Raw genomic sequence first — 14024 nt, 5'->3', positions numbered from 1 at the left:
GTTTCTTAAGCTACCAAGCCCTTTGTTGTTGCTAGTGAAGAACATGTATTGTTTTATACTGTTTTTTGTGTTGTCAGAGAGAAGTCTGTTTGTTATTTTTCTATTGTGTTAATATCACACAGTTATGCTACAATCTAAAGAGAGTCATGGTTTACTCATGCCTGTTTTACCTCATTTCAGTGAAGGGTAATACTTTTCGAGCCATGTAGGCATAAATTAGATTGTCTATGATTATAAACTCGTACATTTGGCCGATTATTTCTTTTGGAGGATGTATCAGGTATAAAGAAAAACCTATATATAAAAAAAAATGCAATGATTGGCAAAACCAGCGTGTAATATGTCCAAGTAAATCACCAGAAGCAGAGCTAAGGACTCAAAGGAGTGACAGTTACAGAAATGGTGCAATAACAAGCCTTCATTTCTGATTGACTCAGACAATGAGTAACAGGAATCGATGGGTATACCACTGGCCATAGAATACGATAAAACATGTCTTACAGATAGCGCAAGATCTGTCAAAAGCTCGACGTAAAGAATTATTTACAAAATTGCAAGTCTTTTTAATGCTGCATAGGGTTGATAAAAATCTCAATTCAACCTTTTAGTAACATAGAATTGCCAGCTGGCTTTTTGAAACACAAGCCAGTTTATGTGCCTTTACATGGATTATGTAAATGGGTTTCAAGCAAACGTGGTCACAAGCAGGAGCACATAGTTAACCCTTGTTAGCTGACACTTAAAGATTTCCTAAGCTCTTTGAACATGACAGTCCTCTTGCTTGAAATACATTTCTGCTTGACACAATGTAATAAACTGGTTTGTGGGTAGCAAGAGGAGAAAAGTTAAATAAAACAGACTGGAGCCTGAGTTCTGCTAACATGCTGAATAATGCTACTTACATAGTGCAGATCGATTTGTGCCCTCGCGGAGTGGGGAGTCTCTTGGGGTGGAGGGAGGCAGTCAGCCAGAGCAGCAAATGCAGCAGAGGAGGAGTGAGTACTGAAGAGGCGTTGCCACCTCATTAAGGGGAAGGTTGCGTGTGTGGTAAGTGGGGGGAGAGCGAAGCGGGAGGGGTATAGTAAACAATGCTTTAAGGAGCACGCCACGGCCTGCAAAACTATAGAAAGGCGTTCCAGTAAGGAGAGCCGCACCAGAGGAGGTGTTCCACTGAGCCATGAAAGTACTGCTGGAATGGAAGGCAGTCCGTAAAAGAGAAAGTGAATGGAAAAGGCAGAGCTGCTCTTGGGAAGGGGAGAGCCCGCTGCTGCTACATCTCAGACCCAAAGGAAGTGAGCAAGGTTTAACAAGCTGGAGAAGTGGGAGACGTGGGAGGTGGTGGGGGATGGAAATGAGGTGATTTACCACAAACATGTGTTTGGTGGCCGGGATACTTTTTGTGCATGCGTATAATGTAAGGTAGCGCGTGCATGTTAATGCACACTATTTAAAAAAAAAAAAATTACGCTGTATAAGCATAACGAGACTGAAGTTAGGCAGTGCTGCTTCCGGAATAAACGGAAGTTACATATCAGATGAAGAGCTAATAATAAGCCAGCTAAAATAAAATGCCAAAGTTAACTAATGGCAAGCGGCGAGAAATTACCCTGCAATAGGCGGAGTTTCTCACGCATATAGATTACTAGATGTCTCGGAGAGACAGCGCATGCGCCCTGCCTAGGCGAGACCTAAAAATGACAAAAGCCTTTTACCACTTCACTCACCGTACTTCAGCTGTGGTCTGATAACCTACCATTCAACTCAACTTTCAATAAATAAAAGCAGCTCCTGACTTTCTCATTAGAGTTCATCAGCGAACGTATGCAATACTCTTAGTTTGTGACTGTTTGGTTTTACTTGTGTCGAGACAAAGCTATGCATTTAGCAGGAGTTGATTTTACTTGATTTAATGGTGAAATCATATTTTTGTTATCTGTCGTGCAAAAGTTACTTTGTAGAAAAATATACTCTGTGCTGCCTGAGGCAAAAAAGGCCCAGAACCAGTTTGCGACTCTGTCTCTCCAGCTCTGAAATACATGTCCTTGGCAGAAATGTTGACTCTGTCGTAGAAGACAGTCGCCAGGATTTGAGCCCAGGATGAACAGAGTGTTGTTAACTACTGACCACATAGCAGGGAATAGCTATCTAGAAGGACAGCATTGACACTTCTGTTTAGTTGGAGATACCAGAGAGGGTTCTCCTATTCACCCCAGGATAATACTAGACATGGTGACTCCAATCGCAGTGGAAAAGGAACCGGTTTTGACCCTGTCAGGTGAGAGGAGAGCTCATCTAAATAAGTGAGTGGCTAGGGAGCTGGAAAGATGTCTACTTCATACCAGAAGAGTTCTCTCATCTTCCAACAGATGTTCTTGGACATTTTTATGGTAAGGCAAAGGGGAAGTGCTGTATACGGCAGTGAGAAATGCAAAAAAACATTTAAAATTGAGTGGCAGAGTTTGCCTGATTACTGGCTTCTACACAGGGTACGTTTGGCATCCCAAACACTACTTCCTGAAAGTATTCTTGGATTTAGGAAGAATATACCTGAACAGTAAGGCCTTCATGAAAGAAATATGCTTTCTTAATCCTTTTGGAAGAAATGGATTCAAGGAGCCAAAGACTACTTATGACACTCAGCGTCTAGAATTACTCTCCTGGGGTCAAGTGGTTGGCATCCTGTTTCTTCAGTGACACAGTGGAAGCAATCCTGACTGCATGAAGGTCAGGCTAACTATAGAGGACTGGACCTTCAAAGAGCCCTGGATGGAGTGAGGCAAACAAAGTGGTCCCAGATACTATGTCAATCAAACCAAATATAAATGATATCACAACTAGATTCAAAAAGGATAATACAACATTGTTTTTAATCACAACGTGCACAGAAATATTCAATAAAAACACTTTTCATAAAATATATCAATATTTAGTCATCGATAATGCCCCTAACAGAATGGAAAGGGAAGGGTGGTGATTGGAAGGTGAGGGAACTATGCAACTAAAACAACAAAGTGGTCAAAATGACCTCAATGAAACGTTACTAATAATTAATTAGCACAGGCAAATGATCAAAATTCATAAATCAATATAACAAACACATGCCTATCAAAACAGAATCACAAATGATAAATGGGGAAGAAGGCTGGAAGTGAAGAAAGTGTCGACGTTTCGACCCAAACTGATGCAGGCGGAGAATAGGGCCTTGCTAGAGGGTCTTCATCAGGACAGGGATACGGTAGGGGCAGTAAATCTGCGCAAAAAGTTAATAAATATTAATTTCATTTATGGTCACATTGATCCATATTAATCGTAAAACACACAATTATAGATGGTCAGCGAGGGGGTATTATCAAGGAAGCACATAAGTTGAAACCAAGATAATACGACGAATATATGTTGAGAATCACCAAAATTATGAAAAAGCAGGTCAAGCAAGGAACATCCAATAAGGACGGTGCCATAGCCAAATTATAATGCTATTCACATTAATGCATCTAATATGACAAGAAGCCATCCTTTTCATAAATTGTAAGATCTAGGAAGTCCACCTGTTGTGTATCAGATTTAAAAGTGAACTTAATGTCTATTGACTGTAAGTCTAGCCACGCCTGAAAGTCCACCAATTGCGTGTCATCGCCATTCCAAATAAATAGGATATCGTCTATATAACGAACGCATAACCCAAGGTGTTCATGGTATGGGTTACGGTCGTTAAAGATGATATCCTCTTCAAAGGCTGCCATGAATAGTATGGCTAGATCAGGGGCAAATGTAGCCCCCATCGCCACCCCTTTGGTCTGCAAATAAAAATTATCCTGAAATATAAAGAAATTGTGCATCATGGCCAACCTCAAGAGTGATATAATAAACTCGGTCGGTACTGGTACAGGTGCAGTCCTCACACCAGATCCCCGTTTACACCTTGCAGCCCCACTTTTCAGGTATGCACACTGTGATGCTTGCCAATATATTGTTTTTTATACAAATGGTAATGTTTATCTGAATATTTACGAGTCCATAATTTTATTTTCAGCATTTTGATTGACTCCCTTCCTGGGCTAGCCTTTCATCCATTGACCTCAGGTAGGCTCTGTTTACTAAATCTCCTGCCTACTACCGAGCCCCCTCTCTATGGTTGGTGACCTTTCGATAATTCACCTTTTTACAGGATTGTGACTTATGAAGTAGACTCTTCATTTACCATGAGATCATGCCAAATTGATGAGGTAACCAATTTTGATATGCTCCTTGTTAATTCCTGATTTTTGATTCTGTGATTACCAACCAAGTTGTTTATTTGACAGTTATACTGAACGGTGTACCTCCAGCATATCTGGCTTCTGCCCAATCTGCGAGACTCTAATTCAAGGGAGTCAGTGTTCTTAAAATGAGATCCCGGTTTCCGTCTCTTTAACGTTAATGTGAGCATCGTAGGGCACTGTTCACGTGCTTTGTCATATTATATGCATTAATGTGAATAGCATTATAATTTGCACACAATGCACCCGAGCACACCAATATTGTTCAGTTCAAATTCAGTGATGCAGTTATTATTCCAGAAAGTTCAGTGACATCTCAGCACCCTATGTAATTCTAATCCCAAAAAAGTCTCAAAAAGCAAAATCAAATGATAGGTTGAGGTCTGTTTTTAATTTCCACAGTTCACCAGAAGAAAAACAGCAGCCGACGCGCGTTTCGCCCGCAGGGCTTTCTCAAGGCTCGTCAACAATTCCTTCAGAAATGTAAGAATTCTGAATGTTCTATAAGTTGCACTTGTCTTTAGATGGATGATATCCCGGATGTATGACCAAACACTCGCCAATTGGTACTAGAAGTATCCAGTCCTGTTTTTATTCATCAGTATGATAGTTATGGCCCCAGTGTGAAAGACGCTTTTTTAAAAATATATTTCCTCTTCCAATTTAGACAACGGTCATGATATCCAGGTCCATCTTTTATTCAGTGGTGCTTTCCATTTGAATCCTGATAAATCCAAAGGTGCACTCTTCTCCTTTTGTTAGCGCTAACCACGGGCACGAGAAACAAATACGAGTGGACCCCGTGGTTACCGCTAACAAAAGGAGAAGAGTGCACCTTTGGATTTATCAGGATTCAAATGGAAAGCACCACTGAATAAAAGATGGACCTGGATATCATGACCGTTGTCTAAATTGGAAGAGGAAATATATTTTAAAAAAAGCGTCTTTCACACTGGGGCCATAACTATCATATTGATGAATAAAAACAGGACTGGATACTTCTAGTACCAATTGGCGAGTGTTTGGTCATACATCCGGGATATCATCCATCTAAAGACAAGTGCAACTTATAGAACATTCAGAATTCTTACATTTCTGAAGGAATTGTTGACGAGCCTTGAGAAAGCCCTGCGGGCGAAACGCGCGTCGGCTGCTGTTTTTCTTCTGGTGAACTGTGGAAATTAAAAACAGACCTCAACCTAAGAAGATCTGTCTGAATCATTTGATTTTGCTTCTTGAGACTTTTTTTGGATTAGAATTACATAGGGTGCTGAGATGTCACTGAACTTTCTGGAATAATAACTGCATCACTGAATTTGAACTGAACAATATTGGTGTGCTCGGGTGCATTGTGTGCTTATGTTTATTCCGGGCTCTTTGAACCCTGGGATTGATTGACACTTTGGTGGGTAGGTGTCATACACCTTGGGAGCACCCCAGCCATAGTTGCTTTTTGCTACCAACTGATGCTTTTCTTGCTACTGGCATAAAATTGTGATGTGCGGCTCAAATTAAGCAAAAGCATTATAATTTGGCTATGGCACAGTCCTTATTGGATGTTCCTTGCTTGACCTGCTTTTTCATAATTTTGGTGATTCTCAACATATATTCGTCGTATTATCTTGGTTTCAACTTATGTGCTTCCTTGATAATACCCCCTCGCTGACCATCTATAATTGTGTGTTTTACGATTAATATGGATCAATGTGACCATAATTGAAATTAATATTTATTAACTTTTTGCGCAGATTTACTGCCCCTCCCGTATCCCTGTCCTGATGAAGACCCTCTAGCAAGGCCATATTCTCCGCCTGCATCAGTTTGGGTCGAAACGTCGACACTTTCTTCACTTCCAGCCTTCTTCCCCATTTATCATTTGTGATTCTGTTTTGATAGGCATGTGTTTGTTATATTGATTTATGAATTTTGATCATTTGCCTGTGCTAATTAATTATTAGTAACGTTTCATTGAGGTCATTTTGACCACTTTGTTGTTTTAGTTGCATAGTTCCCTCACCTTCCAATCACCAACCTTCCCTTTTCATTCTGTTAGGGGCATTATCGATGACTAAATATTGATATATTTTATGAAAAGTGTTTTTATTGAATATTTCTGTGCACGTTGTGATTAAAAAACAATGTTGTATTATCCTTTTTGAATCTAGTTGTGATATCATTTATATTTGGTTTGATTGACATAGTATCTGGGACCACTTTGTTTGCATCATTAATTCACCCAGGTCCCAGCGACTTATTGGGTTAACCCGTGTTTCTTCAGCACTGGATGGAGTGAGGTCTAGTGACTTGAACCCTGCCCTCAGGATCTGGTAGCGGGAGGATCTGTCAGAAAGATCTTTCTCAGCCACTGGTGAAAAGTGGAAATGTGTAATTTTTCCACCTCTGGAGGACCAGGACATGGAATTGAGGCTTGCCTAGGGAGGTCACACTTATGGCAGCCAGATAAACCAGTTTTCTTCTGGTAGTCGGAGCATTTCGTTGCCCTGAAAATGGGATCAAAGGGACATGACGGTAAAGGTATGTTGGATTTTCGAGCCCTGTTCAGCTACAGCTTGCAGCCTTGCCGCGCTAGAGGGTTTTGTGAACACAAAGAGTTATAATGTCTGATGAGAGAAGCTTGGACTGGGACCAGGCAGCAGAGATAACTGATAAACAAAGTGCCCCTGCTGCTATGAAATTCAGCTTTTTTATGCTTGGAGCTTTTGGCACCAAAACTAATGACTTCAACAGAAATTTGACAATGACCTGTCCAACTTTGCAGGACCCTTGCTGACCTCAACCTTGCACCATTACCTGCTGAAGGTTTCTGATTTCCATTTCAGAGACTTAGTCCGATTGTAAAAACTTTGACAAGGACAACCCGCTTGATACACCTGAGCTGTGCTAAATCACAGTCTGCCTCATTCCTAGGATGGACTCAATTGAGAAAAGTTGCTGTTCAATGGCACTTTACTTTTGCTAGATGTTTTTGCATTAGCACTTTAAACAAGCATTGGCATAGCCAATAGGTCTCGCCTTTGGGACCTGCTGCATAACTAAATGCTTATAAGTCCCAAAGGCGAGACTTATTGGCTATGCCAATGCTTGTTTTCTGAAGTAGCAGTCCCAGCCAGTGCCTGACCTGACATACTATTTCCCAATATTCTGTCCCATGGCAAACTAGCAAAGTATAAATGCATGTGATACCCTGGCCTCATTTGTCCGCCATCTTAGGGTAGTGCAGGTTCATAATTTTGCTCCCTTCATGAGTATGAAAGTTTGCAGTGAAGATTCTAACATTGTCAGTAGGTTCCACTAAAAGGATGGAACAGTGATGTGGCACTGAGAAGGGTTAAATAGTTCCTTCATGTAAAAGTGGGTAGCCTCAGTTGCATATGGGTTTGAATTGCACTATATATATTTTTTAAACAACTTGTTTGCTTGCCCTTAGTACTTGGACTTGTGACAGGTGGTAAATTGATAAGATTAGACGTGAAACTGTGTCACAATAATATGGGCAGAGATTGTGAGGTCTCAGTAAAATATAGGTGAGATAGGATTTAAATGGCGGGGGAAATGTACAGATAATTAGAGAGAGAAAGCTGTCGAGTGAGAAAGTGAAAAGAGAGGGTGAGATTGAAGATTGAAGCTAAGCAAAAGAAATGAGATAGAAAGATAATTGTTTTTGAATGTGCAACCTTCTGCCTGAGAGTGTGAGGGTCCTTCTCAGTAAATACACGTCTGTTTTTTTATGGCCAAGATAATATTAGACAGGGACGTCACGTCGGACTTTATCATGGAACCCTTTCGAAGCTGTGGATTGCCCAGGCATAAAATCGCTCTGTGCAGCCCACCTGCTCTGTTCCTTAGTCCAGCACAGGCACAAGGATATGTTTATTGCTAGATGATTATGAACCTTGCATACATTCGGAAGACTTTCCTATCTGCAATTCCTCTTGCACAGTTTTTTATCATAAAAATGCTTTGTACTTGGCTGTTTCTCTTTAGCTGATGCTCAAGTGTCCAGAAGAAATCTGCTGCTTCAAGTTCTGTCCAACTGATTCCAGCATTATCTCTGGAGGCTGCATGAATGGGCAGGTGGGGGACATTATTTTCCATTTCTTGCCTTATGTCCTTCCATTGAGCTTTACAAGATTGTTTTCATACATTGGTTTAAATTCAAGGGTAGGCTGTCCTCAACATCAAGAATCGCTTTATTTGTACAGATGACAATGGTTTCTATTAATGTGGCAACGTCGCAGTACTCTGCAGAATATTATGCATCTTTCGGCATTATAACTTGTGAACTGCCCACAATTCTAAAGCCAGCTATCTCTTCGCTTATAAATCAAACAGTACACGTAATGTAGTTCCTATTTAGTCTATTGATATCTGTAGCCTGATGTTTTTCTTTCTAATCAGCTGTTGTTAATTTACAGGGTCTGTGTGTTTCCATCGCACAACATTGTCTCCTAGGTTCATCCCCTCCCACTTAAAAAACGAAAAAAGCCACAATGAGATTCCTTGAACTCTCCGACAGATGGAAGTTTCCCATGCCACCCTCGATAACTCCCTGCGAACCTGACACCCTCAGATGAAATAAGAGCAAATATATCCCGCCTGTGTGCTCACTAGGAATACATTCCTCATTCACGAGTCAAACCTGTAGTGACCGGCTGGGCACTATGAAAGCGGACTTTTTTTGAGCCCCGACCCTGTCACCTCGCAGCTCCCGACCCTTTCCCAAAGCACACACAGCACTGCGCAGAGTAAGGCACGAGCCCTCGGTGGAGGCACAGTCGCGCGCGCGGTCCGGCTCAGAGGACGGGGCTGCTGGACCCATGGCCTCAGCCTTCAAGTGCGGTGTGGTGGACCTTCTCTTTTCAGCGGCAGCCGATTTGTGTGGAACCTGACCGTGTCCAGCTGCGGAGGTGGAATGCCGACTGGCTGGGAAGGTGCTGGCACCTCCTGAGGACCTGGTGCGGGCTGAGAGAAGATTACCAAGTAAGAACCAGGGGGTAGTTGGCAGCAGGAGGAGGTGCGTGCGTGGCAGCAGGAGGAGGAGGGGGCCTGCGCGATTCACTTGCGGGAGCGATGGCGCGCTCCCGCAAGTGAATCTCCTCACGTGCACGCGTTGCCATTGAAGGCACTGGAACGCGTGCACGTGTTTGGCTGAAAAGCCATGGCGACAGCAACAGGTCATTTTGCCTATGCAGCGCATGCGCGCTGCGTAGGCTGAGACCTAAAAATCATATCTCCAGTTCCCCTTATATATTTTTAACACACTTTGTGTCTATTTTTTCTCAATAAATGTTTCTCTAATCGTCTGAATTGGTTAGAGAATTATATTGTGTTTTTTCATGATTAATTTCATGATTGGTGGTAACGGCTTGACTCTAAGGCACACTGCTCTGAGGTTTGGTTGCTGCTGTTGCTGTTGCTATATATATATATACTAGCAGCCCGTCCCTACGTTGTCCTGGTATGAAATAGAATGTGTGTAATGTGTGTATTAAGAAAGGGCAATTTATTTTTAAATCTCGTGGTAGGCAACATTTTTTGTTTCATTACGATAGGGTCGGAGAAGGCCCAGCTGCAGCTCTGGTTGATGTTAGCAGGCGCGTGTAATTGGTGTAGTGATCCGCCGCCTGAGCCCGGCTGCAGCCCTGGTTGATGTTAGCAGGCGCGTGTAATGTCGTTGAATGAGAGAGTTGAGTGACAGCGAGTAGGAGAGGCTGCAGTAATTGTTCCCGCAGACACGATCATTTGCGTGTTCCCCCGCTTGAGGCCCAGATGCAGGCCTGTTTGATGGTAGCAGGCGCGTGTTCCCCCGCTTGAGGCCCAGCTGCAGCCCTGGTTGATGGTAGCAGGCGCGTGTAATTTCGTTGAATGAGAGAGCTCAGTAACAGCGTGCAGGAGAGGCTGCAGTAACGTTACTTACCAGGCCTCCAGGTGAACGCGTTTGTCATGCCCCCAGCACACGGCCACAGCAGACGATCTTCTGATTAATGTACAACCCACATGGCATGAAGGGCGGAACGTAGCACACGCCCCCAGTGTTTCTCACGCCCCCAGCGTGCCCCTTGATGCGGCGCAATTGCGTTCACATGGCATGAAGGCCGGACACACGCCCCCAGCGTTTTTTTCATGCCCCCAGCGTGTCAAGCCCCCAGCGTGCCCCTTGATGCTGAATGGGACACAATCATTTGAATTTGCATTATTTTAGAACCTGCACTTAACTAGGTCACACATTGTTTGCTCGTTTGAGGACCCATAGAATTATTGGAATATATTCACCTGTTTTCTTTGGTGCTTTGCCTTCCTTGGTAGCACCCACAATGCCCTTGAATGGAAATAGATTGATTTGGCATATAATCTTTTGTATTTTAGTAGAATCTGCCCCTTCTTGAGTGGCATCTGTGATACTGATGGGTTGAAGCCATATATTAACGCAGATAGAAAGATGCATTTTCACTTTGTTGGGATCTGTGTCTCCCTGGACAGCACCTCTCACCAATCCTTGGTGAAAACCATGTTCTCATGTAGGAGTAATCAACTATGTCTTAGAAATTGCGCCTCCCACAGTAGCACATATGCTGCAACTGGGTGAACACCTCATATGGAATGGGATCTAATTATCTGCATCTCCTTGAGGCATCCGCTATATCACGTCTCATTGGATCCAATAGATTGATTGAGATTTATTCTAGAAACTCAGACAGTATCCGCTGGAAGCATGCTTTCCCTGGACACAGCACTAAAATGTCTTCATCTCCTAGCTGATATAGAAAACATTCAGTATTCAACATGCCTGAAACCTAGGGCAATATTCTACTATTAGCACTAACATAAAACACTCATTATCCATCTTTGCGCCATCTTTCCGAGGATCTGCCTCTCACACCATCCGCTTCATTTCTATAAGGGAACCTCAATGTAGGATCCCCACTCAAAAAGCTGACGTATCCTCTCTATGTCACGGCCATCTCAGCCACCATTCACCAAATCCATGTACAACCCTTCTTCCACTTTGCTTTTTTCCCTACTGCCTCTTTCTGAAGTTCCTAAACCCACAACCCCTCTCTTTCACCAGCTATTCTTTCATGCCAGTTGTGCTTTCACCACCTCAAACTCTCTTCTGATCTAGCACATAAACATGACCTCAGATCCAAGCTCCCAGACACTCTTAACCATACACCTGCAAGGCCTTCAGGCCTCTCACACTCAAAGCTCTCAGCAATCCTTTCACCACACCCTCATGAACTTGACAAATGCTTTCCGCCTGTGTTTGGCCTCCCATTCTCAATTCCATAGACCCAGCTCTACTCTTGCTGCAGTGTTTTTCATCCGCTATAGTCTATGGGGCACCATTGTAGAGGGTAGTAGTGTGGTACACGGGGGATGGGAATGAGGACCTTCTAAGTTAAGCTGCGGAATGGAAAGATTCCTCACCACCCTGAAGCAGTCACAGTACTGAAGAAGCCAACATTTAAATGTTTTGGTAAGTGCTTTAACATTTAAGGATCTAGCAAAGTATATTGCTATTTTTTTTCTTTAAGTCTATCATAGGCCAGATTAAATAACTTAGTCTGAACAACTAATGGTTTTGTTCTTCAAAGACAAACATGGCACTTCAGTGAGTATTTTTGCACATTGACCAGTACCCAAGTCCTTCAAATAAGGACATCTGTTCCTGCTAAGGGGGCACAGAGGCTGTTTCATTATAGACACTTTCTCCCTCAAAACAACATTTTAGCCACTTTTTGATTATAGAACAGTTTATCAATCCCCCTATTACGCCCAAAACATCAATCATAAATCATGGGAAATAGGAACAAACTTATAGGTTAAAATCTGGAATCAGTCGGATAATTTGCGCTTCTCACCCAAAACATAATTGTTGGGTGAAGAGACATAGAAATCCTAAATAATAAAGAATCTCTAAATGATAGATGAACATCCCTGACCGCAAACTTTGACCACACTCTGGGCCCGATTCACAGAACTAACTTAAGACAAAATCCTAAACTTACTACCATTTTGGTATTCACAGAAGGCACTTACTCATTGATGAGTAAGTGCCTTCTGTGAATACCAAAATGAGTAAGTGCCTTCTGTGAATATTAAAATGGCAGTAAGTTTAGGATTTTGTCCTAAGTTAGTTCTGTGAATCGGGCCCTCCCTGCTTAAATAAGACACCGCCACAACCAACTAGCAGTGAGCAAGTCACTGTAGACTTGGCTGCTTCCATAAGCCACACAATAAGACTCTCAGGCTGTGCATTGTCACTTTCACTGCATGGACCAGTTGAATCAGATGATTCAACTCACCTCTTCCCTGGGTCCCATGGCAAGGGGCCAATAGAACTCCTGGCAAAGACACAGATGGGCACTATATACTCTTGATTTAAAACTCTACTTTTTACAGCTACCTTTACAACTTCAGGTGTTTAAATGCTCATTCCTACATAACATTAACATTAGCAGTAACATTACAAAACATACCATACCATATTGAACAATTGTATGTTCCAGAAACACATTGTGAAATGTTATTGAATTAAACATTATTTGCAAGCCTATTAAGGCATCCAGTGATTTCAGGTTTAGGCGACTATTCAACCCACAATTAGTATCTGGTCTTTTTCCTTTCCTCCCTACCGTTAGAAATGAGTTATAGGCTAGGAACCAATGTATCCTTTACTTACTTCAGCTCCTCCCTCTAGTTATCGCTGGTTCTGATCTGACCCATGCACATAGTATTGATAAGCACTTTTCATTAATCCACAAAAGACATTTTACTCCATCTTTACTTAACGAAACATAATACTGCGGATAGCTAATACAACAATATCCTTGTGTGCCATCTACAAGCCTCTAATCAAGTAGGGAACAATTATTTTACCTTTGTGGTTTTCACTTGAAGGAAGGGTTTGTCCATTTAAGAGTAGGAAATCATGGCTGAGGTGAGGGCAAATGTAAACTAAGAATAGAGGTTTGGGGACTCGTAAAAGGACAGGCTGGGTCCTTTCTGCCTTGCTCCACTTCTTCCTTCTCTTCCCTCTCCAGCTCTTCTTTCTCTTTTTTTCTCTTTTTTTACATTTTTATATAAACACACACACTTTTATTCTGATAATTCACCTATTTGAAGAAATACAATTTTTTTATGTGTCCTGGAGAAGGGCACGCTGTCTCTAAATAAAAAACATTATGTCCTCGTACCCCTTTTTGACAAGTAGGTTTTAAAAAGTTTTAAAAGTTATATCATACAAATGCCTCATAATGCATTCTCCTCTGTATTTATCCTATCTGTGTCTCCCTGCCAATAAGAATAATATCGTCCATCTGCATGGATTACTATTATGGGATCTTCTCACCTCATTGGCTCCTCCCCTGTCATGTTCAGTTTGGACTGTGGAAGTGATGGATCACTGCACCAGAGAAGCAGCCTGGATTACCACTCTCTAGATCCGCTGCTGCGCCCTCAGCTTTGGAAGTAACACTACCCAGCACTCCTCTGTCACAGGCTGACTTTTATAAAGGTCTACTTCCTCATCCACTCCAGAAAGTTACAACATCAGAGATCACGTCACAAAAACAACACACACCCACGTACAAGTCGTATTTCTTGTAAATGACTGCTCTACACAGCATCAAGCTGTTTGTAGGGCTGGATTTATTCAACCTGCCCTTTCCTCTTATCTCCAGACTATTATTTGTAGCCCTGTGTTTGGCTTCTGTGCGGTGGTATTGTGCAGAATGTACCTGG

At 42.3% G+C, this 14024-nt stretch overlaps 1 protein-coding gene across 3 annotated transcripts in view; it reads right to left on the bottom strand.

Annotated features, from left to right (window-relative positions):
- Positions 1–13766, bottom strand: part of LOC144782352 (protein SSUH2 homolog) — a 274648-nt gene extending 260882 nt beyond the window's left edge. For 2 of the 3 annotated variants that reach the window (XM_078661668.1, XM_078661669.1), the window contains exon 1: positions 13633–13764. In XM_078661668.1, the coding sequence (XP_078517794.1) occupies positions 13633–13655 (23 nt within the window). In that variant the 5' untranslated portion in view covers positions 13656–13764. Of the gene's footprint in view, positions 1–13632 lie in introns of all 3 variants that reach the window. The other variant, XM_078661670.1, reaches the window with a different exon arrangement.
- Between the last annotated feature and the right edge of the window lie 258 nt (positions 13767–14024).

The sequence above is a fragment of the Lissotriton helveticus genome, chromosome 9 (genome assembly GCF_964261635.1).
Source record: "Lissotriton helveticus chromosome 9, aLisHel1.1, whole genome shotgun sequence".
Lineage (NCBI taxonomy): Eukaryota > Metazoa > Chordata > Amphibia > Caudata > Salamandridae > Lissotriton > Lissotriton helveticus.
This window is presented reverse-complemented; position numbering and strand designations above follow the sequence as displayed.